The sequence below is a fragment of the Rutilus rutilus genome (assembly GCF_951802725.1).
Source record: "Rutilus rutilus genome assembly, chromosome: 4".
NCBI classification, from domain to species: domain Eukaryota; kingdom Metazoa; phylum Chordata; class Actinopteri; order Cypriniformes; family Leuciscidae; genus Rutilus; species Rutilus rutilus.
In genome coordinates, this window is record NC_140212.1 from 50,539,083 (window position 1) to 50,566,659 (window position 27,577).

Sequence of the window (27,577 nt, forward strand, 5' to 3'; positions counted from 1 at the left end):
TTAATCAGCAGGCTGATCGACTCTTGCATTGAAGGAGTAACAAGCACTGGAACTTTTCTGCCTCTTTTGCCTCTGATCTCTATACGCTTGAAGTACTGACACAGTTTATTTTCCAACTCTGTGAGGGCCATGCTAATATCCGGATGAGCTTCTGTTTGGTTGCTGGAGGTGTATGCGGACAAAGGCATTTGTGACACTTCCCCTTCTCGCCTACGATTGAAAAGCATAACCTGAGTTAATATAACCTTTGCCAATTTTGACCAATGCTGAGATGATGGCTGTGTTGACAAGAGTTTGCGGTACACTTTCTCTTGCTCATCAAGATGCACATGGAGACGTTTGACATCTTCAGTGAACGGGAGCAAATGTGGGCAGTTCCACTTGGCTTCCTCCATTGTTCGCCGTGCTGTTGAAGAAATGTACTCGGGCCATCGGGTTTGATACAGCTGTTGGAAGCTGCTCGCAAAATTTGCACTTGCTTTGTCTCCATTGATTGTAGAATGGCTCTCAATAAGCATTGCGATTTTGTTCAGACTATGACCAAGTTTCACAGCAACACTAGCCTTTTCATACACATTGGTCTCTTCAATGTATCCAGCTGTTCTTTTAACTGCATTAACGGCATGCATGAAGTTTGTGGGATGGATGAGCTCTTTAATAGATGTAAGGGGTGTTACCTCTCTAGTACATATGAGGAGTCTTCCAAGCTCTCTCATCTTTTGACGGATGTATTCATGCATTTTAACTCTTGATCCATACTTGTTGTAAAGATGCTTTCCCAGCTCTAAAATGCACCAGTCATTTCTAGCTTCAAGTGCCACTTGGTCTTGGTTCATAGCATTTAACAGCTTCCAAACACCATGAGTTACTCCTGGTGGGGGAGGTTGTGCAAAGCTACAGAGAGCCTGCACACGGGTTTTTCCAGGTTTGGGTTTCACGTCAGAAGGCTTGAATTTGCAAACTTTCACATGTCGCCACAGGGTTTTCTTTAAGAAGAGTCCTTGGCAGTAAATGCAATGCATGAATTTTTCCCCATCCAAATTCTTTTTAGGCAGTTTCCGTGGAATCATCTGTCCTGAGCCTGTATTAATAACAGTAGCATTGTAAGCAAAATTACCTTTGTTGCGTAGATACTCAAGCTGCATTCTCCTTTCTTTGGAGCCTTTTGGATGACTTAGAGCCTTTGCTACCTCTACTTCATTGCTATGCTTGCGCTCTAGGTGTCTAGCAATTTTCGTAAAAGCACTGTCACAAAAAAAGCAATGTTGTCTCTTGCTATACATTCTCAGTCCATCCCTCTTTTTAATGATAGCTGGGATAATCACTGAACTTGTGCTGTCAGGAACTGAGGCTGCACCATGGCTCTGGAAGCTCCCTAAGTCACAGCTGCTTTGAGGATTGTAGTTTGTACTTCTGTTCTCAGCTGAACTGCACTGGACTGGCAAAGTCTGGAGCTTTCCTTTACCTTTAGGTGAAACAGTAAGGCTTGTGCTACTATCTGATGCACTACTCTCTTCTGATGTGTCAGGGATGTACTCTTCCTCACTGACTTCAGATAACTCATCTTCGCTCGAATCAAAAACATCTGAGTGCTCAGCAATCTTCCTTCTAGCCTTGAAAGACAATGACCATCCAGTTTAGTTAATCCTCTTTCATAGATTAATAAATAAAATGAAAAAAAACCCCCAAAAAAAAACCCACTTACTCTGGTGTTTTTTGGTCTTTTGAATGTTGTGGCACAAGTGGAATGTTGTTCACTCATTGCAAATGGTGTATGTTTCAGTCTGATGTCATCTTGAATGTCTGTACTGTCATCTCCACTGGAATTTTCAGAGTAAAAAATATCGGAGTCCTCATGAGTTGCAGGTCTCATCTAAAAAAGACAAATTAGACAAACGTCAGAATGGCAAGCCTTCAAATAAACTAGGAAAATATATGCTTATAGAACTATGTTTATCATATAATGAAAAATAAAAATACAATATTATGTAGTTTAAAAAAAAAAGTGCTTTTGAAGTATGAGGCAATTAAAAAGAAATGGTAATAGCAATGAAAAATAAATACCTGTTTATAAGATGTCATCATTTTAGAACACGAAATGTCATCTTCACTGTCTGAGTAATCAACCAAAGGCTGTTAAGAAAAAGAAAAAAAAAATTGAAAAACTGTCCTAACAGTTTAGGGCAAATTATTTAAGACTTTCTTGAAGCACCATAAGACAACTCCAATTTAGGGTCCTGATCATGTCAGGGTTTATTTACCAACAATGATGGGCTTACTTTACATCATCCTTACTAAAATGCCACAGTTAATATATGTACCTCAACTGTACGTCGTGAAATGCCAGCAGTTGTAACAGAATCCCCAGAGCAGTTCTTTATTGTCATCATGTCTTCATCATCCGTGCATGTAGCCTATAATAAAAGAGTTAAAAAAATGAGTTATAATTGATACTCATCAGACAAGGTCCCCATTACGCTAAACCTGTAGGAAGTGTGTGTATTTAATCACAGAGGAGTTTATATGGCATTCCTGAGACAATACAGGTCCCCACAAAGTACATTACACTAGAAACAGTGTGTAAGAGTCAAGACCACATATAATAGATAGAAAAACAGATAGAGAGATGGATAGACAGTCAGACTGATAGAGAGAGATGGATAGACAGTCACACTGATAGAGAGAGATGGATAGACTGACTGATAGAGAGAGATGGATAGACAGTCAGACTGATAGAGAGAGATGGATAGACAGTCAGACTGATAGAGAGAGAGAGAGATGGATAGACAGACAGACAGATAGAGAGATGGATAGTCAGACTGATAGAGAGAGATGGATAGACAGTCAGACTGATAGAGAGAGAGAGATGGATAGACATAGATATTAAATATATGTACCTCAACTGTACGTCGTGAAATGCCAGCAGTTGTAACAGAATCCCCAGAGCAGTTCTTTATTGTCATCATGTCTTCATCATCCGTGCATGTAGCCTATAATAAAAGAGTTAAAAAAATGAGTTATAATTGATACTCATCAGACAAGGTCCCCATTACGCTAAACCTGTAGGAAGTGTGTGTATTTAATCACAGAGGAGTTTATATGGCATTCCTGAGACAATACAGGTCCCCACAAAGTACATTACACTAGAAACAGTGTGTAAGAGTCAAGACCACATATAATAGATAGAAAAACAGATAGAGAGATGGATAGACAGTCAGACTGATAGAGAGAGATGGATAGACAGTCACACTGATAGAGAGAGATGGATAGACTGACTGATAGAGAGAGATGGATAGACAGTCAGACTGATAGAGAGAGATGGATAGACAGACAGACTGATAGAGAGATGGATAGACAGTCAGACTGATAGAGAGAGAGATGGATAGACAGTCAGACTGATAGAGAGAGATGGATAGACGGATAGACAAACAGATAGAGAGATTGATAGACAGTCACACTGATAGAGAGAGATGGATAGACAGTCAGACTGATAGAGAGAGATGGATAGACAGACAGATAGAGAGATGGATAGACAGTCAGACTGATAGAGAGAGATGGATAGACAGTCAGACTGATAGAGAGAGAGATGGATAGACAGACAGACTGATAGAGAGATGGATAGACAGATAGAGAGATGGATAGACAGACAGACTGATAGAGAGAGATAGACATAGCTAAACCTGTAGGAAGTGTGTGTATTTAATCACAGAGGAGTTTATATGGCATTCCTGAGACAATACAGGTCCCCACAAAGTACATTACACTAGAAACAGTGTGTAAGAGTCAAGACCACATATAATAGATAGAAAAACAGATAGAGAGATGGATAGACAGTCAGACTGATAGAGAGAGATGGATAGACAGTCACACTGATAGAGAGAGATGGATAGACTGACTGATAGAGAGAGATGGATAGACAGTCAGACTGATAGAGAGAGATGGATAGACAGTCAGACTGATAGAGAGAGAGAGAGATGGATAGACAGACAGACAGATAGAGAGATGGATAGTCAGACTGATAGCGAGAGATGGATAGACAGTCAGACTGATAGAGAGAGAGAGATGGATAGACATAGATATTTAATATATGTACCTCAACTGTACGTCGTGAAATGCCAGCAGTTGTAACAGAATCCCCAGAGCAGTTCTTTATTGTCATCATGTCTTCATCATCCGTGCATGTAGCCTATAATAAAAGAGTTAAAAAAATGAGTTATAATTGATACTCATCAGACAAGGTCCCCATTACGCTAAACCTGTAGGAAGTGTGTGTATTTAATCACAGAGGAGTTTATATGGCATTCCTGAGACAATACAGGTCCCCACAAAGTACATTACACTAGAAACAGTGTGTAAGAGTCAAGACCACATATAATAGATAGAAAAACAGATAGAGAGATGGATAGACAGTCAGACTGATAGAGAGAGATGGATAGACAGTCACACTGATAGAGAGAGATGGATAGACTGACTGATAGAGAGAGATGGATAGACAGTCAGACTGATAGAGAGAGATGGATAGACAGTCAGACTGATAGAGAGAGAGAGAGATGGATAGACAGACAGACAGATAGAGAGATGGATAGTCAGACTGATAGAGAGAGATGGATAGACAGTCAGACTGATAGAGAGAGAGAGATGGATAGACATAGATATTAAATATATGTACCTCAACTGTACGTCGTGAAATGCCAGCAGTTGTAACAGAATCCCCAGAGCAGTTCTTTATTGTCATCATGTCTTCATCATCCGTGCATGTAGCCTATAATAAAAGAGTTAAAAAAATGAGTTATAATTGATACTCATCAGACAAGGTCCCCATTACGCTAAACCTGTAGGAAGTGTGTGTATTTAATCACAGAGGAGTTTATATGGCATTCCTGAGACAATACAGGTCCCCACAAAGTACATTACACTAGAAACAGTGTGTAAGAGTCAAGACCACATATAATAGATAGAAAAACAGATAGAGAGATGGATAGACAGTCAGACTGATAGAGAGAGATGGATAGACAGTCACACTGATAGAGAGAGATGGATAGACTGACTGATAGAGAGAGATGGATAGACAGTCAGACTGATAGAGAGAGATGGATAGACAGACAGACTGATAGAGAGATGGATAGACAGTCAGACTGATAGAGAGAGAGATGGATAGACAGTCAGACTGATAGAGAGAGATGGATAGACGGATAGACAAACAGATAGAGAGATTGATAGACAGTCACACTGATAGAGAGAGATGGATAGACAGTCAGACTGATAGAGAGAGATGGATAGACAGACAGATAGAGAGATGGATAGACAGTCAGACTGATAGAGAGAGATGGATAGACAGTCAGACTGATAGAGAGAGAGATGGATAGACAGACAGACTGATAGAGAGATGGATAGACAGATAGAGAGATGGATAGACAGACAGACTGATAGAGAGAGATAGACATAGCTAAACCTGTAGGAAGTGTGTGTATTTAATCACAGAGGAGTTTATATGGCATTCCTGAGACAATACAGGTCCCCACAAAGTACATTACACTAGAAACAGTGTGTAAGAGTCAAGACCACATATAATAGATGGACAAACAGATAGAGAGATGGATAGACAGTCAGACTGATAGAGAGAGATGGATAGACAGTCACACTGATAGAGAGAGATGGATAGACAGACAGACTGATAGAGAGATGGATAGACAGACAGACTGATAGAGAGATGGATAGACAGATAGAGAGATGGATAGACAGTCAGACTGATAGAGAGAGATAGACATAGCTAAACCTGTAGGAAGTGTGTGTATTTAATCACAGAGGGGTTTATATGGCATTCCTGAGACAATACAGGTCCCCACAAAGTACATTACACTAGAAACAGTGTGTAAGAGTCAAGACCACATATAATAGATAGAAAAACAGATAGAGAGATGGATAGACAGTCAGACTGATAGAGAGAGATGGATAGACAGTCACACTGATAGAGAGAGATGGATAGACTGACTGATAGAGAGAGATGGATAGACAGTCAGACTGATAGAGAGAGATGGATAGACAGACTGATAGAGAGAGATGGATAGACAGTCAGACTGATAAAGAGAGATGGATAGACAGACAGACTGATAGCGAGAGATGGATAGACAGTCAGACTGATAGAGAGAGAGAGAGATGGATAGACATAGATATTAAATATATGTACCTCAACTGTACGTCGTGAAATGCCAGCAGTTGTAACAGAATCCCCAGAGCAGTTCTTTATTGTCATCATGTCTTCATCATCCGTGCATGTAGCCTATAATAAAAGAGTTAAAAAAATGAGTTATAATTGATACTCATCAGACAAGGTCCCCATTACGCTAAACCTGTAGGAAGTGTGTGTATTTAATCACAGAGGAGTTTATATGGCATTCCTGAGACAATACAGGTCCCCACAAAGTACATTACACTAGAAACAGTGTGTAAGAGTCAAGACCACATATAATAGATGGACAAACAGATAGAGAGATGGATAGACAGTCAGACTGATAGAGAGAGATGGATAGACAGTCACACTGATAGAGAGAGATGGATAGACAGTCACACTGATAGAGAGAGATGGATAGACAGTCAGACTGATAGAGAGAGATGGATAGACAGACAGACTGATAGAGAGATGGATAGACAGTCAGACTGATAGAGAGAGAGATGGATAGACAGTCAGACTGATAGAGAGAGATGGATAGACGGATAGACAAACAGATAGAGAGATTGATAGACAGTCACACTGATAGAGAGAGATGGATAGACAGTCAGACTGATAGAGAGAGATGGATAGACAGACAGATAGAGAGATGGATAGACAGTCAGACTGATAGAGAGAGATGGATAGACAGTCAGACTGATAGAGAGAGAGATGGATAGACAGACAGACTGATAGAGAGATGGATAGACAGATAGAGAGATGGATAGACAGACAGACTGATAGAGAGAGATAGACATAGCTAAACCTGTAGGAAGTGTGTGTATTTAATCACAGAGGGGTTTATATGGCATTCCTGAGACAATACAGGTCCCCACAAAGTACATTACACTAGAAACAGTGTGTAAGAGTCAAGACCACATATAATAGATGGACAAACAGATAGAGAGATGGATAGACAGACAGACAGATAGAGAGAGATGGATAGACAGTCACACTGATAGAGAGAGATGGATAGACAGACAGACTGATAAAGAGAGATGGATAGACAGACAGACTGATAGAGAGAGATGGATAGACAGTCAGACTGATAGAGAGATGGATAGACAGTCAGACTGATAGAGAGAGATGGATAGACAGTCACACTGATAGAGAGAGATGGATAGACAGTCAGACTGATAGAGAGAGATGGATAGACAGACAGACTGATAGAGAGAGATGGATAGACAGACAGACTGATAGAGAGAGATGGATAGACAGTCAGACTGATAGAGAGATGGATAGACAGTCAGACTGATAGAGAGAGATGGATAGACAGTCACACTGATAGAGAGAGATGGATAGACAGTCAGACTGATAGAGAGAGATGGATAGACAGACAGACTGATAGAGAGAGATGGATAGACAGTCAGACTGATAGAGAGATGGATAGACAGTCAGACTGATAGAGAGAGATGGATAGACAGTCACACTGATAGAGAGAGATGGATAGACAGTCAGACTGATAGAGAGAGATGGATAGACAGTCAGACTGATAGAGAGATGGATAGACAGTCAGACTGATAGAGAGAGATGGATAGACAGTCACACTGATAGAGAGAGATGGATAGACAGTCAGACTGATAGAGAGAGATGGATAGACAGTCAGACTGATAGAGAGAGATGGATAGACAGACAGACTGATAGAGAGAGATGGATAGACAGTCAGACTGATAGAGAGATGGATAGACAGTCAGACTGATAGAGAGAGATGGATAGACAGTCACACTGATAGAGAGAGATGGATAGACAGTCAGACTGATAGAGAGAGATGGATAGACAGACAGACTGATAGAGAGAGATGGATAGACAGTCAGACTGATAGAGAGATGGATAGACAGTCAGACTGATAGAGAGAGATGGATAGACAGTCACACTGATAGAGAGAGATGGATAGACAGTCAGACTGATAGAGAGAGATGGATAGACAGTCAGACTGATAGAGAGAGATGGATAGACAGTCACACTGATAGAGAGAGATGGATAGACAGTCAGACTGATAGAGAGAGATGGATAGACAGTCAGACTGATAGAGAGAGATGGATAGACAGACAGACTGATAGAGAGAGATGGATAGACAGTCAGACTGATAGAGAGAGATGGATAGACAGACAGATAGAGAGATGGATAGACAGTCAGACTGATAGAGAGAGATGGATAGACAGTCAGACTGATAGAGAGAGAGATGGATAGACAGACAGACTGATAGAGAGATGGATAGACAGATAGAGAGATGGATAGACAGACAGACTGATAGAGAGAGATAGACATAGCTAAACCTGTAGGAAGTGTGTGTATTTAATCACAGAGGGGTTTATATGGCATTCCTGAGACAATACAGGTCCCCACAAAGTACATTACACTAGAAACAGTGTGTAAGAGTCAAGACCACATATAATAGATGGACAAACAGATAGAGAGATGGATAGACAGACAGACAGATAGAGAGAGATGGATAGACAGTCACACTGATAGAGAGAGATGGATAGACAGACAGACTGATAAAGAGAGATGGATAGACAGACAGACTGATAGAGAGAGATGGATAGACAGTCAGACTGATAGAGAGATGGATAGACAGTCAGACTGATAGAGAGAGATGGATAGACAGTCACACTGATAGAGAGAGATGGATAGACAGTCAGACTGATAGAGAGAGATGGATAGACAGACAGACAGATAGAGAGATGGATAGACAGTCAGACTGATAGAGAGAGATGGATAGACAGACAGACAGACTGATAAAGAGAGATGGATAGACAGTCAGACTGATAGAGAGAGATGGATAGACAGTCACACTGATAGAGAGATTGATAGACAGTCGGACTGATAGAGAGAGATGGATAGACAGACAGACAGATAGAGAGATGGATAGACAGTCAGACAGATAGAGAGATGGATAGACAGTCAGACAGATAGAGAGATGGATAGTCAGACTGATAGAGAGAGATGGATAGACAGTCAGACTGATAGAGAGAGAGAGATGGATAGACATAGATATTTAATATATGTACCTCAACTGTACGTCGTGAAATGCCAGCAGTTGTAACAGAATCCCCAGAGCAGTTCTTTATTGTCATCATGTCTTCATCATCCGTGCATGTAGCCTATAATAAAAGAGTTAAAAAAATGAGTTATAATTGATACTCATCAGACAAGGTCCCCATTACGCTAAACCTGTAGGAAGTGTGTGTATTTAATCACAGAGGAGTTTATATGGCATTCCTGAGACAATACAGGTCCCCACAAAGTACATTACACTAGAAACAGTGTGTAAGAGTCAAGACCACATATAATAGATAGAAAAACAGATAGAGAGATGGATAGACAGTCAGACTGATAGAGAGAGATGGATAGACAGTCACACTGATAGAGAGAGATGGATAGACTGACTGATAGAGAGAGATGGATAGACAGTCAGACTGATAGAGAGAGATGGATAGACAGACAGACTGATAGAGAGATGGATAGACAGTCAGACTGATAGAGAGAGAGATGGATAGACAGTCAGACTGATAGAGAGAGATGGATAGACGGATAGACAAACAGATAGAGAGATTGATAGACAGTCACACTGATAGAGAGAGATGGATAGACAGTCAGACTGATAGAGAGAGATGGATAGACAGACAGATAGAGAGATGGATAGACAGTCAGACTGATAGAGAGAGATGGATAGACAGTCAGACTGATAGAGAGAGAGATGGATAGACAGACAGACTGATAGAGAGATGGATAGACAGATAGAGAGATGGATAGACAGACAGACTGATAGAGAGAGATAGACATAGCTAAACCTGTAGGAAGTGTGTGTATTTAATCACAGAGGGGTTTATATGGCATTCCTGAGACAATACAGGTCCCCACAAAGTACATTACACTAGAAACAGTGTGTAAGAGTCAAGACCACATATAATAGATGGACAAACAGATAGAGAGATGGATAGACAGTCAGACTGATAGAGAGAGATGGATAGACAGTCACACTGATAGAGAGAGATGGATAGACAGTCACACTGATAGAGAGAGATGGATAGACAGTCAGACTGATAGAGAGAGATGGATAGACAGACAGATAGAGAGATGGATAGACAGTCAGACTGATAGAGAGAGATGGATAGACAGTCAGACTGATAGAGAGAGATGGATAGACAGACAGATAGAGAGATGGATAGACAGTCAGACTGATAGAGAGAGATGGATAGACAGTCAGACTGATAGAGAGAGAGATGGATAGACAGACAGACTGATAGAGAGATGGATAGACAGATAGAGAGATGGATAGACAGTCAGACTGATAGAGAGAGATAGACATAGCTAAACCTGTAGGAAGTGTGTGTATTTAATCACAGAGGGGTTTATATGGCATTCCTGAGACAATACAGGTCCCCACAAAGTACATTACACTAGAAACAGTGTGTAAGAGTCAAGACCACATATAATAGATGGACAAACAGATAGAGAGATGGATAGACAGACAGACAGATAGAGAGAGATGGATAGACAGTCACACTGATAGAGAGAGATGGATAGACAGACAGACTGATAAAGAGAGATGGATAGACAGACAGACTGATAGAGAGATGGATAGACAGTCAGACTGATAGAGAGAGATGGATAGACAGTCACACTGATAGAGAGAGATGGATAGACAGTCAGACTGATAGAGAGAGATGGATAGACAGACAGACAGATAGAGAGATGGATAGACAGTCAGACTGATAGAGAGAGATGGATAGACAGACAGACAGACTGATAAAGAGAGATGGATAGACAGTCAGACTGATAGAGAGAGATGGATAGACAGTCACACTGATAGAGAGATTGATAGACAGTCGGACTGATAGAGAGAGATGGATAGACAGACAGACAGATAGAGAGATGGATAGACAGTCAGACAGATAGAGAGATGGATAGACAGTCAGACTGATAGAGAGAGATGGACAGACAGACAGACAGACTGATAGAGAGAGATGGATAGACAGACTGATAGAGAGAGATGGATAGACAGACTGATAGAGAGAGATGGATAGACAGACAGACAGATAGAGAGATGGATAGACAGACAGACAGATAGAGAGATGGATAGACAGACAGACAGATAGAGAGATGGATAGACAGTCAGACTGATAGAGAGAGATGGACAGACAGACAGACAGACTGATAGAGAGAGATGGATAGACAGACTGATAGAGAGAGATGGATAGACAGACTGATAGAGAGAGATGGATAGACAGACAGACTGATAAAGAGAGATGGATAGACAGACAGACTGATAGCGAGAGATGGATAGACAGTCAGACTGATAGAGAGAGAGAGAGATGGATAGACATAGATATTAAATATATGTACCTCAACTGTACGTCGTGAAATGCCAGCAGTTGTAACAGAATCCCCAGAGCAGTTCTTTATTGTCATCATGTCTTCATCATCCGTGCATGTAGCCTATAATAAAAGAGTTAAAAAAATGAGTTATAATTGATACTCATCAGACAAGGTCCCCATTACGCTAAACCTGTAGGAAGTGTGTGTATTTAATCACAGAGGGGTTTATATGGCATTCCTGAGACAATACAGGTCCCCACAAAGTACATTACACTAGAAACAGTGTGTAAGAGTCAAGACCACATATAATAGATAGAAAAACAGATAGAGAGATGGATAGACAGTCAGACTGATAGAGAGAGATGGATAGACAGTCACACTGATAGAGAGAGATGGATAGACTGACTGATAGAGAGAGATGGATAGACAGTCAGACTGATAGAGAGAGATGGATAGACAGTCACACTGATAGAGAGAGATGGATAGACAGTCAGACTGATAGCAAGAGATGGATAGAAAGTCAGACTGATAGAGAGAGATGGATAGAAAGTCAGACTGATAGAGAGAGATGGATAGACAGTCAGACTGATAGAGAGAGATGGATAGTCAGACTGATAGAAAGAGATGGATAGACAGACAGACAGACAGACTGATAGAGAGATGGATAGTCAGACTGATAGAGAGAGATGGATAGACAGACTGATAGAGAGAGATGGATAGACAGTCAGACTGATAGAGAGAGATAGACATAGCTAAACCTGTAGGAAGTGTGTGTATTTAATCACAGAGGGGTTTATATGGCATTCCTGAGACAATACAGGTCCCCACAAAGTACATTACACTAGAAACAGTGTGTAAGAGTCAAGACCACATATAATAGATAGAAAAACAGATAGAGAGATGGATAGACAGTCAGACTGATAGAGAGAGAGAGATGGATAGACAGTCACACTGATAGAGAGAGATGGATAGACTGACTGATAGAGAGAGATGGATAGACAGTCAGACTGATAGAGAGAGATGGATAGACAGACAGACTGATAGAGAGAGATGGATAGACAGTCACACTGATAGAGAGAGATGGATAGACAGTCAGACTGATAGCAAGAGATGGATAGAAAGTCAGACTGATAGAGAGAGATGGATAGACAGTCAGACTGATAGAGAGAGATGGATAGACAGTCAGACTGATAGAGAGATGGATAGACAGACAGACTGATAGAGAGAGATGGATAGACAGTCACACTGATAGAGAGAGATGGATACAGTCAGACTGATAGCAAGAGATGGATAGAAAGTCAGACTGATAGAGAGAGATGGATAGTCAGACTGATAGAGAGAGATGGATAGACAGTCAGACTGATAGAGAGAGATGGATAGACAGTCAGACTGATAGAGAGAGATGGATAGACAGTCAGACTGATAGAGAGAGATGGATAGACAGACAGACTGATAGAGAGAGATGGATAGACAGTCACACTGATAGAGAGAGATGGATACAGTCAGACTGATAGCAAGAGATGGATAGAAAGTCAGACTGATAGAGAGAGATGGATAGTCAGACTGATAGAGAGAGATGGATAGACAGTCAGACTGATAGAGAGAGATGGATAGACAGTCAGACTGATAGAGAGAGATGGATAGACAGTCAGACTGATAGAGAGAGATGGATAGACAGACAGACTGATAGAGAGAGATGGATAGACAGTCACACTGATAGAGAGAGATGGATACAGTCAGACTGATAGCAAGAGATGGATAGAAAGTCAGACTGATAGAGAGAGATGGATAGTCAGACTGATAGAGAGAGATGGATAGACAGTCAGACTGATAGAGAGAGATGGATAGACAGACAGACAGACTGATAGAGAGAGATGGATAGACAGTCACACTGATAGAGAGAGATGGATAGACAGTCAGACTGATAGCAAGAGATGGATAGAAAGTCAGACTGATAGAGAGAGATGGATAGACAGTCAGACTGATAGAGAGAGATGGATAGACAGTCAGACTGATAGAGAGAGATGGATAGTCAGACTGATAGAAAGAGATGGATAGACAGACAGACAGACAGACAGACTGATAGAGAGATGGATAGACAGTCAGACTGATAGAGAGAGATGGATAGACAGTCAGACTGATAGAGAGAGATGGATAGTCAGACTGATAGAGAGAGATGGATAGTCAGACTGATAGAGAGAGAGATGGATAGTCAGACTGATAGAGAGAGATGGATAGTCAGACTGATAGAGAGAGAGATGGATAGTCAGACTGATAGAGAGAGATGGATAGACAGTCAGACTGATAGAGAGAGATGGATAGACAGTCAGACTGATAGAGAGAGATGGATAGTCAGACTGATAGAGAGAGATGGATAGTCAGACTGATAGAGAGAGAGATGGATAGTCAGACTGATAGAGAGAGATGGATAGTCAGACTGATAGAGAGAGAGATGGATAGTCAGACTGATAGAGAGAGATGGATAGACAGTCAGACTGATAGAGAGAGATGGACAGACAGACAGACAGACTGATAGAGAGAGATGGATAGACAGTCACACTGATAGAGAGAGATGGATAGACTGACTGATAGAGAGAGATGGATAGACAGTCAGACTGATAGAGAGAGATGGATAGACTGACTGATAGAGAGAGATGGATAGACAGTCAGACTGATAGAGAGAGATGGATAGACAGACAGACTGATAGAGAGATGGATAGACAGTCAGACTGATAGAGAGAGAGATGGATAGACAGTCAGACTGATAGAGAGAGATGGATAGACGGATAGACAAACAGATAGAGAGATTGATAGACAGTCACACTGATAGAGAGAGATGGATAGACAGTCAGACTGATAGAGAGAGATGGATAGACAGACAGATAGAGAGATGGATAGACAGACTGATAGAGAGAGATGGATAGACAGTCAGACTGATAGAGAGAGAGATGGATAGACAGACAGACTGATAGAGAGATGGATAGACAGATAGAGAGATGGATAGACAGACAGACTGATAGAGAGAGATAGACATAGCTAAACCTGTAGGAAGTGTGTGTATTTAATCACAGAGGGGTTTATATGGCATTCCTGAGACAATACAGGTCCCCACAAAGTACATTACACTAGAAACAGTGTGTAAGAGTCAAGACCACATATAATAGATGGACAAACAGATAGAGAGATGGATAGACAGACAGACAGATAGAGAGAGATGGATAGACAGTCACACTGATAGAGAGAGATGGATAGACAGACAGACTGATAAAGAGAGATGGATAGACAGACAGACTGATAGAGAGATGGATAGACAGTCAGACTGATAGAGAGAGATGGATAGACAGTCACACTGATAGAGAGAGATGGATAGACAGTCAGACTGATAGAGAGATGGATAGACAGACAGACAGATAGAGAGATGGATAGACAGTCAGACTGATAGAGAGAGATGGATAGACAGACAGACAGACTGATAAAGAGAGATGGATAGACAGTCAGACTGATAGAGAGAGATGGATAGACAGTCACACTGATAGAGAGAGATTGATAGACAGTCGGACTGATAGAGAGAGATGGATAGACAGACAGACAGATAGAGAGATGGATAGACAGTCAGACTGATAGAGAGAGATGGACAGACAGACAGACAGACTGATAGAGAGAGATGGATAGACAGACTGATAGAGAGAGATGGATAGACAGACTGATAGAGAGAGATGGATAGACAGACAGACTGATAAAGAGAGATGGATAGACAGACAGACTGATAGCGAGAGATGGATAGACAGTCAGACTGATAGAGAGAGAGAGAGATGGATAGACATAGATATTAAATATATGTACCTCAACTGTACGTCGTGAAATGCCAGCAGTTGTAACAGAATCCCCAGAGCAGTTCTTTATTGTCATCATGTCTTCATCATCCGTGCATGTAGCCTATAATAAAAGAGTTAAAAAAATGAGTTATAATTGATACTCAGACAAGGTCCCCATTACGCTAAACCTGTAGGAAGTGTGTGTATTTAATCACAGAGGAGTTTATATGGCATTCCTGAGACAATACAGGTCCCCACAAAGTACATTACACTAGAAACAGTGTGTAAGAGTCAAGACCACATATAATAGATGGACAAACAGATAGAGAGATGGATAGACAGTCAGACTGATAGAGAGAGATGGATAGACAGTCACACTGATAGAGAGAGATGGATAGACAGTCACACTGATAGAGAGAGATGGATAGACAGACAGATAGAGAGATGGATAGACAGTCAGACTGATAGAGAGAGATGGATAGACAGATAGAGAGCTGGATAGACAGTCAGACTGATAGAGAGAGATGGATAGACGGATAGACAAACAGATAGAGAGATGGATAGACAGTCACACTGATAGAGAGAGATGGATAGACAGTCAGACTGATAGAGAGAGATGGATAGACAGATAGACAGATGGATAGACAGACAGACTGATAGAGAGAGATGGATAGACAGTCACACTGATAGAGAGAGATGGATAGACAGTCAGACTGATAGAGAGAGATGGATAGACAGTCAGACTGATAGAGAGAGATGGATAGACAGACAGATAGAGAGATGGATAGACAGTCAGACTGATAGAGAGAGATGGATAGACAGTCAGACTGATAGAGAGAGAGATGGATAGACAGACAGACTGATAGAGAGATGGATAGACAGATAGAGAGATGGATAGACAGACAGACTGATAGAGAGAGATAGACATAGCTAAACCTGTAGGAAGTGTGTGTATTTAATCACAGAGGGGTTTATATGGCATTCCTGAGACAATACAGGTCCCCACAAAGTACATTACACTAGAAACAGTGTGTAAGAGTCAAGACCACATATAATAGATGGACAAACAGATAGAGAGATGGATAGACAGTCAGACTGATAGAGAGAGATGGATAGACAGTCACACTGATAGAGAGAGATGGATAGACAGTCACACTGATAGAGAGAGATGGATAGACAGTCAGACTGATAGAGAGAGATGGATAGACAGTCACACTGATAGAGAGAGATGGATAGACAGTCACACTGATAGAGAGAGATGGATAGACAGACAGATAGAGAGATGGATAGACAGTCAGACTGATAGAGAGAGATGGATAGACAGATAGAGAGCTGGATAGACAGTCAGACTGATAGAGAGAGATGGATAGACGGATAGACAAACAGATAGAGAGATGGATAGACAGTCAGACTGATAGAGAGAGATGGATAGACAGTCACACTGATAGAGAGAGATGGATAGACAGATAGACAGATGGATAGACAGACAGACTGATAGAGAGAGATGGATAGACAGTCACACTGATAGAGAGAGATGGATAGACAGTCAGACTGATAGAGAGAGATGGATAGACAGTCAGACTGATAGAGAGAGATGGATAGACAGACAGATAGAGAGATGGATAGACAGTCAGACTGATAGAGAGAGATGGATAGACAGTCAGACTGATAGAGAGAGAGATGGATAGACAGACAGACTGATAGAGAGATGGATAGACAGATAGAGAGATGGATAGACAGTCAGACTGATAGAGAGAGATAGACATAGCTAAACCTGTAGGAAGTGTGTGTATTTAATCACAGAGGGGTTTATATGGCATTCCTGAGACAATACAGGTCCCCACAAAGTACATTACACTAGAAACAGTGTGTAAGAGTCAAGACCACATATAATAGATGGACAAACAGATAGAGAGATGGATAGACAGTCAGACTGATAGAGAGAGATGGATAGACAGTCACACTGATAGAGAGAGATGGATAGACAGATAGAGAGATGGATAGACAGACAGACTGATAGAGAGAGATGGATAGACAGTCACACTGATAGAGAGAGATGGATAGACAGTCAGACTGATAGAGAGAGATGGATAGACAGATAGACAGATAGAGAGATGGATAGACAGACAGACTGATAGAGAGAGATGGATAGACAGTCACACTGATAGAGAGAGATGGATAGACAGTCAGACTGATAGAGAGAGATGGATAGACAGTCAGACTGATAGAGAGAGATGGATAGACAGACAGATAGAGAGATGGATAGACAGTCAGACTGATAGAGAGAGATGGACAGACAGACAGACAGACTGATAGAGAGAGATGGATAGACAGACTGATAGAGAGAGATGGATAGACAGACTGATAGAGAGAGATGGATAGACAGATAGACAGATAGAGAGATGGATAGACAGACAGACTGATAGAGAGAGATGGATAGACAGTCACACTGATAGAGAGAGATGGATAGACAGTCAGACTGATAGAGAGAGATGGATAGACAGTCAGACTGATAGAGAGAGATGGATAGACAGACAGATAGAGAGATGGATAGACAGTCAGACTGATAGAGAGAGATGGATAGACGGATAGACAAACAGATAGAGAGATTGATAGACAGTCACACTGATAGAGAGAGATGGATAGACAGTCAGACTGATAGAGAGAGATGGATAGACAGACAGATAGAGAGATGGATAGACAGTCAGACTGATAGAGAGAGATGGATAGACAGTCAGACTGATAGAGAGAGAGATGGATAGACAGACAGACTGATAGAGAGATGGATAGACAGATAGAGAGATGGATAGACAGACAGACTGATAGAGAGAGATAGACATAGCTAAACCTGTAGGAAGTGTGTGTATTTAATCACAGAGGGGTTTATATGGCATTCCTGAGACAATACAGGTCCCCACAAAGTACATTACACTAGAAACAGTGTGTAAGAGTCAAGACCACATATAATAGATAGAAAAACAGATAGAGAGATGGATAGACAGTCAGACTGATAGAGAGAGATGGATAGACAGTCAGACTGATAGAGAGAGATGGATAGACAGTCAGACTGATAGAGAGAGATGGATAGACAGTCAGACTGATAGAGAGAGATGGATAGACAGTCACACTGATAGAGAGAGATGGATAGACAGTCAGACTGATAGAGAGAGAGATGGATAGACAGTCAGACTGATAGAGAGAGAGATGGATAGACAGTCAGACTGATAGAGAGAGAGAGATGGATAGACAGTCAGACTGATAGAGAGAGAGATGGATAGACAGTCAGACTGATAGAGAGAGAGATGGATAGACAGTCAGACTGATAGAGAGAGAGATGGATAGACAGTCAGACTGATAGAGAGAGAGAGATGGATAGACAGTCAGACTGATAGAGAGAGAGAGAGATGGATAGACAGACAGACAGATAGAGAGATGGATAGTCAGACTGATAGAGAGAGATGGATAGACAGTCAGACTGATAGAGAGAGAGAGATGGATAGACATAGATATTAAATATATGTACCTCAACTGTACGTCGTGAAATGCCAGCAGTTGTAACAGAATCCCCAGAGCAGTTCTTTATTGTCATCATGTCTTCATCATCCGTGCATGTAGCCTATAATAAAAGAGTTTAAAAAATGAGTTAATATTCAACAATATTATTGATCTCCTGCACTGACAGCATTATATGAGAACTGAACTGAGCTAGGCGATGACATCACTGTTTTCTCAAGAGCGGCAGCGGCTGTATATATAAATCAACTAAATTAATTACTAATGCTTTTTCCAACCTAAATTAATAAATTATGAACTAAGTAGTGAACTAACTTAGGATGGACTATGATACTATTTTCTTCTAGAGCTGCTGTACAGCCGAAACAAACTTGGTTGCATTATTTTCCTGTTGTCACTGTAAAGCAGCTTTTCAAACAATCTGTATTGTAAAAAGGTTGGAATATCGATAATCTATTGTGAAAAAAAAAGCACTGCGATAGTTAGCTCTATCGATATTTTAGCACAGCCCTACTGATAGAGAGATAGATGGATAGACAGACATACACACCCATAACTGTAAAAATGAGAAAAGTAGACAAATTTTGCCAAACCTTTCTCCAAGGCCAGTCACTTCCTCCATAGTCATATGAGATTTCTTCTCCAGGAATGATGTCTTTTGCTGCAAAAAGGCACAAATGTGGCTTTCCCTCGACAATAACCTTTTTCATTATGCAATTTGGGTTCCTGCAGTCATCATTCACAAGCCGGCCAAGAGTGGTGTTCTCATGAGTTGCATCAATGCTTGGGAGGAGAAAAAAAAAAATAAACACATTGAATTTATATTAAGGTTTAGCCTAACAAACCGTGGCTGGGTTTCCCGAAACCTTCTTAACGCTATGTCACTCTTAAGTTACACCTTAAAGAGGCTATATGTGATTTTCTGAAATTTAAACTCGCGACTGACACCTGTGGCCAAAAAACAGAACTGCTCTTCCTTTCTGCTCGCTCTCGTACGTGCACACTTCACAAGTCATCCGCTGCAAAGAAGTCAACATTATGTTTACAGAGGTAAGAACAGTCAAATACATATATTGTTTGAGAAACTAAGTTTGTTTGCTGACTAGCGGTGGTGGAAGAGTGATCTGAAACGTTTAACATGAACGCGCTTGACGTCACATCCGCAGACAGCGCGCGAAAAATCCGACCCGACAGAAAATAGGAAAAATAGGATACAGGCTTATACTGCCCTACAAAGGCAAAAGACCTTAAGTCGCTAGAGTGTGGAACTGAGAAAAATGACTTTAAAGATTTTTAGTTGTCCCGCCAAATTAATTATAGGTAGGACACTGGAAATCTGGCAAATAGATGTTTTAGTAATGGAAATTATATACATAAAAAAAATCTTGAGCTCAAACTTGACTTTTGACCACTATTTTAAAGTTACTGTACTCTGCCTTTGTATTGTCAGCAAAAAGTGAGAAGTCATGCCAAGGCAAAAGGCAGTAACTTCCACATTATCAATATTTAGTTGCTGATGATCACCATTAACAAAATCATTATGTACACACCTGTATAAAATCTAGTGATCATGGCATTTATTTTGTATGATTTACAATTATTTATAGCCATCTACTTATTGCTATCCTGGGCTTTGGTTGCATTCTGATGGCATTATTAATACATTTGACATGACAAAATACCTCCATAGATATAATAGTCCAGTGTTGACTCGACCGCGTTTAGGGCGGGGCTGAAGGCGAAGTTTTTGGCACTTTGCCAGCTAGTTTGCCAAGCTTTAATTCTTGGTTGTATTCATCTGATACGGCAATGTGTAACGTTTTTCTGTCAACTCTGCATAATCCTTCGCGATCGATATCGCACGTTTGTCGATGGAGCGGGTTCAGACCATACTAAATGTTCTGACCGCTCTGAGGACATTAGAAGTTAGAGCGACTGATGGCAGCTGTACAAAGTACACAGGCTACACCGTAATTTAAATTTTAATGGACATTAAAACAAAGGCAGATAACCGTACAATCTGGTAGGTAGCATTATTTGATTGAACACCGGCACAGTAACTTCATATTGACGCGCGGCTAAACAAAGGCAGAGCACCGTAATTTTCTCGAAAAAAAACCCCGAATTGATTCTAGATACTTATTCACATGATAAAGAAGGTCTTGAATGTGCCAAAAATATAAATAACTCATTTTCGACCAAAAACGAAGTTACGGTCTTTTGCCTTTGCACGGCAGTATAGGTGCTCCCACTGTGAGCGGACAAGGTGTCAGTATGCTCATCAGGAGATGTTTGAGTCATAAATGGTAAAATAAAAAGGCTATTGTTACGTTTATTTTGGGGAAAAAGTTGCATATAGCCCCTTTAAGCTGTACCTAATCGTTAATATGTATTTTCCGAAACGTTCTTAGTTAAGTATACCTTCTGTAAGTCATGCGTTCGGAAGGTTGGTCTGGACCACTCTTAGCTTCACCTTATCACTGTTGCAGGTCTATATGAATATAATTCTGAAGTTTTAATACACCCAGACAGTGTTCAATTAGGCTAATTCAAGTGTTTTCATGCAAAGAATAACATTGTCATTACACTGATTGTTGTTAGATTTTTAATTATATTATTATACAATATTATTAATTTAATTAAAGACACTTTTAAAGGCCAGTGAAAGCATAGGCTACTGTCAGTTAAGTCCTATTCGGACGCTAATATTGTTTCTCATGGGCTCGTCCGGTATTTTAAACATTTACAGGGGTAAGTCTGTGATTTTAGTGCCGTCCGAATCCATAATATCAATGTTTTTTCTCACCCAACCCGCGTAAAAATCCCTGGCCAAATTTGTACTTACTGTTTTTTGACAAACTGGTCGTGTGGGAATTTAATTGCTGTCTGAATCCACATCTCCGAGTTTACAAGAAGAGATTAAAAATTCACTGTTTAAATCCTTTTTGATCACTACCGAGCACCGTACGTAAAATGTAAACTTATTACTGAAATGCTGGAAAGTAAAAAACTATATTTCATCGCAGCTCCACCTCAGCGAACAAAAATGTGAAAGAAGAAAGCACATACAAATTTAAATGGTTATTATGGCAGCAATATATGATACAATTTAAAATATGTAGGCTAGGTTATTATAGGCTATTATAGTTTGGATTATTTTTTATAATATCCCATGAGTCCTAATAAATGCAATTTCAACTATTTCTGAAGTGCTTCTTTTATAAAGAACAGCACTTTCTCACATAAACATGAGAGAATAACTGATTTTCGAGCCATCGATATCAACCAATTCAGCAGCATCGCCACGGACAGCACCGGGTAACGTCACACGTAAGAAGGAATATCTTAAGCAACTTCTTAAAGGGATAGTTCGGTCAAAAATGATATTTAACCCATGATTTACTCACCCTCAAGCCGTTCGAGATGCACATGTCAATCTTTTTTCAGACGAACACATTTTCAGTTATTTTAGAAAATGTCTTAGATCTTTCAGTGGTTAGAATGTGAGGCAATGGGGTCCACCTCCTTCAAGTCCCAAAATGTGCATGCATCCTTTAGAAAAGTAATCCATCCAGCTCCAGGGGGATAAACGAAGGCCTTCTGAGGGTAATCCGTGCGGTTTTGTCATAAAAATATACATATTTAAAACTTTATAAACGAAAATAACTGGCTTCCGGTAGCGGTCGACGAGCGTTCACGGAGATGGATGCTGGCGTATGACGTAGTGTAGGAAGCGTCATGACGTAGAACGAACGTGACAGCGCAGCCAGACAGCAGAGCAAAACAAAACTCTACGTTCGTTCTACGTCACGGCGCTTACTACGCTACGTCATAACGTCAATCAATCAAAAAAGATTGACATGTGCATCTCGAACTGCTTGAGGGTGAGTCAATCATGGGTTAAATATCTTTTTTGGCCAAACTATCCCTTTAAGGCAGTGGTTCTCAAACCTGTCCTGGAGGACCACTAAAGGCCCATTCACACCGGACGCCGAAGCGACGCCGAAGCGGCGCGGAACGGAGGCCGCTTCCTTTCGGCGCCCATGTTAACCTATGGTGTCGTTCACACCAGACACGGAGCGCCGCGGCATGCCGCGGCCGGCCCGCGCCGTGAAGCGCCAGTTTCGGCGTCTGGTCTATTTTTTGCGCGAGCCGCGAGTGATTCGCGTCCATTCCGGCAGGAAGTCACACCAAGAAACACGAGACATCCGGTCAATTGTCAAAATATAAGCAATTTTCAAATTAAAATACCGCGAGTATTAACAAAAAGTATTAATACAAGAAGTGTACAAACTTCTTGGTTACAGAAACATGGTGTATTCATTTTATGAGGTTATTTACTTACCCATGATGTAAAAAAATAGCTCTGAATAAACAACAACTGAGCAGAAGCGCTTGTCGACCGCCGCGGAGAATACGCCTCTAGTGTGAACAGGCAGGCGCCGGACCGCGCGTGATTTTCCGTTCCGCGACGCTTCCGCATCCGGTGTGAACCAGGCGTTACACTGCAGGTTTTCGTTGTCTCCCTAATCAAACACACCTGATTCAACTCATCAGCTCATTAACCCATGTGATAATGAGCTGATGAGTTGAATCAGGTGTGTTTGATTAGGGAGATTTGATTTGATTTTCTTTATAGCGCCAGATTGCAATTTGTTAATTTATTAAACAAACTAAATAGCCCTTAAGTAATATGTTATTTATCTTATTTCCACGATGGCTGTGTTTGCGCGTTTACAATTATCCCAATGAGTGCGCACGCGCACACACTCACACACAAACACTTGCGACACATACAGATGAGCACTAGCGGACAGAGCGTGCGCAGTGGGAAATATGTCGCATCAACCAGATGAAAACCAGAAAAAAAATATTTGCGTTTTTTAAACGCTCACAGGGAACTGAAGATGGCAACACTCGCTCTACTGCGAGTAGCAGCCGGAGTAGCTTTTTCGGCGTGCATGTTAATCAATGAGTGCATTCACACCGCGAGCAGGAGCGTCGTGTGAGCAGCAGTGAAGGGTTTCGGCGCCGAGTCTATTTTTGCTGCTGCTCACGCTCAATTAAAGTGAAAGCACACTTTTGATGGCCAAAATAAGTATTATTTCACACAAAAAGTGCCCAAAATGCACAGAATTTGCATGTCTAGTGTGTTTTAACAAGAACTGGAATAGGCTATGTCAGAAAATAACATTTATAGAAAATTTACCCATTTAAATTTGTTTTTAGTATTCAGTTTGGGTAAAAGTACTATATGGTGTTTTATAAAAAATAAAAATTGTAAACTAGTCAGAATATACAGTATAAGCTTTCTTTTAGTTTAATTTTAGTTAACTTAATTTCCCACACCAGGAGTAATTTATATAGTTCCATTTTATAGCGATTATCTGTTCAAAAAATGTTTTATGTTCTATGCAAAATGTTCTATTAAAGAAAGATAGAAAATAAATATTTGTGTGTGCTGTAAAGTGGTTAGAAAAAATGAAATCGGAATCGGTTAAAATCGGTATCGGCAGGTCAAACTCAATGAAAAATCGGAATCGGCCAAGAAAAATATAATCGGTGCATCTCTAATAAATATAAATGTCCCAATGTTTAGTTTAATGTACAGTTCAAATAATTGTTCAGTTAATATAGGCTATTCACTGCTGCCTAGTGTTGTTTTTGGCGGCCTGTTTTACTTTTAGTTTTAGTCTAGTCTTTGTGTCAAGCTGTCGTTTTAGTTTTTATTAGTTTTAGTCACGTTCATACTCTTTTTAGTCTAGTCTAGTTTTAGTCGACGAAAACTGATGACATTTTAGTCTAGTTTTAGTCGACGAAAACTGATGACATTTTAGTCTAGTTTTAGTCAATGAAAATTGTATTTTAGTCTCTATTTAGTAATGCAATGATATTTAACCCAGTCAATATAGTATTTCAAACAAGGTTATCTTATTATATTTAGGGCTGTGGCGGTGGCAGTTTGTTGGTAATGGACCAACTACCAGCGGTGGTGGGGGGGGGGGGGGGGTTGTTTAAAAAAAATAAAAACTCGTTTTATATTTCCACACAAAGACGCGTGATATAGCCTACCACAATGCGCTTTGAGAGGGATGTGGGACACGAGCAGGAAAGAGTCCATCGATCTCTTTTCTGATATCTTCATGTTTTCAACTTGATGAAAAATGGTCTGAAGAGCGAATTTTATCCTCCACAAGGGCGAGATATTTAGGCTATGTTTGAGATTGCGCTGCCAAAGAAAGTGAAACAAAAAAAATCACCCGCGCGTGTGAAACGCGCTTTACAACTAAACTTGACGCGCCTTACCATGTAGCACAAACTGTAGAATTTGACATTCAAGTACAAATGTAGGCTATCTGTCCTACAGCGTTTTCTACTTTACCACAGTAAAGAATACGAATATAATAGGCCTTATTAACAATGAAGAAACGTTTAATCCCTTTAGAAAATGGGTGAGACGTGAGTGAAGATTTGGGAAAAGAAAGAGATTCCATGCAGGGATGAGTCACGTTTTTTGAATATTCGATTAGTTTATTTAATTATAGAATATCGAATAGGTTGTGCGATTATTCTTTAAAATAAACTCCATGTTTTCTGTGCTGATGCGTTCATGTAACCAGAGGGTGATGCTGCCAATAACACACATAACAGCTGTCAAAAGAACCGGCAAAAGTAATGATTATGAATGCGTCAAATATATCAATGAGACATTTTAATGGAATAACTAATGGAATAATATAGTTAAATTCGCTGATAATCGGGTGACCAGATCGCAAACCAGAATTTAAAGCCGACAAAGCTATGGGTTCACGCCATAGAAAACGGGTTCACGCACAACTCTCTCATTTGTCGTGACGTTATAACATTTCGTCTCGTCTCGTTTTGGTCAACGAAAATGAAGAGACATTTTAGCATAGTTTTTATTTTGCTAAACCACATTTAGTCTCGTTTTTATTCGTCAACGATATTGCATTATACATTTATTTTAGTCATCGTCACATGACCAGCATTTACGTTGCGTCTCGTCTCGTTTTCGTCAGGTGAAAAAGGTTCGTTGACGACAATATTTCGTCATAATTTTCGTTGACGAAAGCAACACTACTGCTGCCATTAAAAGAAACAAATGAACACCATGACTCTTAAGTGTTTTTGTCTGTGTCAATTTTCCCCACCCCCAAAGCTGTAAACCTAGGGGAAACACTGTATACCTTAAGAGTCTTCATAGTGCGCTAAGAGACAACGTTATCGGGAAACCCAGCCCATAACAACAACCAAATGTAATGTAAATTTAAAAATAATTTAACTATTTTTAAAACCTACCACCACTTCTTGTTTTGCCAGATGAAGTCAAACATAAACACAGTATTTTGATTGACCTCTCTTCTGCGTTCAGATTCGATTAAAGCAATAATTTCCCCCCTATATTCAAGAACAAAATCTCCTTTATTAAAAGGAGCCAATGCAAACACTCCACGACCTGAAAAAAAGGGTAAACAAATAAAATGTGTTAATACAACCCCTTCTAGACATTTAATAATACACTGATGGTTAGCCCATTATAAATAACTTATGTAATAGTTTAACCAGGGTTTCAACACCTTTTGACAATAAATCTCTAAGAACACCTTCAAGACTAATGGCTTTTTCAAATACATTTATAGAGAACTACTGCAGACAATTTAATGCAAAACTGCTAAAATGTTTAAAAAAAAATAATAATTTGTAAATGAGTAAATAATTATAAGTAATCAGATTTTTTTAAACAAAAAATAAATCACAATTTTAAAATATCCCTCATATTTATAGGTTTTAAATGACCCCAGAGCCCATACTTTTGAAGATAACCATAGTTACAAAAGTATTGGGTCATTTGACATAAAATATCATAGTTAAGAATCTGTGGTAAGTAACGTTAATTGTGAATTTACCACACATAACTTAACGTTACCATAGTTAAGATAGTTACAATAAGGAGCCGTACTCATTAATGCGGGCTATACAGAATGATAATATAAGAGAATTCATTCGACAACTCGTTTATTCATAACCACGATTTACTAATCTGTTGCTTGGTGTTAGTTTAATCAACATTAATTGGGAATGTGTTCTAATCATAGACTGTAAAAAAATAGGTTATAATTCATGGCCGCCATTATATACATTTTTCCCGCGTCATGGGCTGAGCTCCGTAGTACGATAATAAAACCAAATCTTTACAGTCAACTCACATTTATAAACTCTGTACAAACCTACCTTTATGATCATTTATGTATCTAGCCTCCAGTGCGTCGGTCTTATCAGTGGCATTGATGACATGGTCCTCGGCATCTTTTGCTGGTCTAATTCTCCTCCGTCTCATGTTGATGAAGAAGCCAGGCTCGTCTCAGCGTCACCCCGGGGATTCACGAAGGCCGCTCCGCTCCGCTCGCTTAAATCTCCCGCCGTTTGGCAAATTACCACACACTACACCACGCGCAGTCAACAAGTAACGTTAAATAATTTAAATTATTTATGGACATGCAATTCGACATGTATATTCTAAAGTTTATCAATAGTATATTCGCCACAGTCAACGAATAACATCAATTACACCTCATTAGAAAACTCCATTAGGTCATGTAATTCAACAATCTTTCTAAATTATTCGAACTTGTGATGTGTTTTTATTTAATTATCGAATATAACATAAAAAAATGGTCTAATTACCTGTAAAATGGAT

The 27,577-nt window shown here is 40.1% G+C and overlaps 1 protein-coding gene across 1 annotated transcript in view; it reads right to left on the bottom strand.

The window, feature by feature from the left end:
• LOC311289856 (uncharacterized protein) overlaps positions 1-27,577 on the bottom strand; it is a gene marked incomplete at its 3' end in the record, with an annotated part of 27,936 nt that continues 359 nt past the window's right edge. The window contains exons 1-15 of the mRNA XM_084408101.1: positions 27,565-27,577; positions 27,112-27,321; positions 26,179-26,335; positions 19,452-19,641; positions 18,869-18,961; positions 15,374-15,466; positions 6,188-6,280; positions 4,670-4,762; positions 4,094-4,186; positions 2,898-2,990; positions 2,322-2,414; positions 2,065-2,133; positions 1,706-1,873; positions 71-1,613; positions 1-20 (exon numbers count right to left, since the gene is read on the bottom strand). The exon at positions 27,565-27,577 is cut by the window's right edge and continues 359 nt beyond it. Coding sequence (XP_084264227.1) covers positions 1-20; positions 71-1,613; positions 1,706-1,873; positions 2,065-2,133; positions 2,322-2,414; positions 2,898-2,990; positions 4,094-4,186; positions 4,670-4,762; positions 6,188-6,280; positions 15,374-15,466; positions 18,869-18,961; positions 19,452-19,641; positions 26,179-26,335; positions 27,112-27,217 — 2,904 coding nt within the window. The 5' untranslated portion in view covers positions 27,218-27,321; positions 27,565-27,577. The remainder of the gene's footprint in view (positions 21-70; positions 1,614-1,705; positions 1,874-2,064; positions 2,134-2,321; positions 2,415-2,897; positions 2,991-4,093; positions 4,187-4,669; positions 4,763-6,187; positions 6,281-15,373; positions 15,467-18,868; positions 18,962-19,451; positions 19,642-26,178; positions 26,336-27,111; positions 27,322-27,564) is intronic.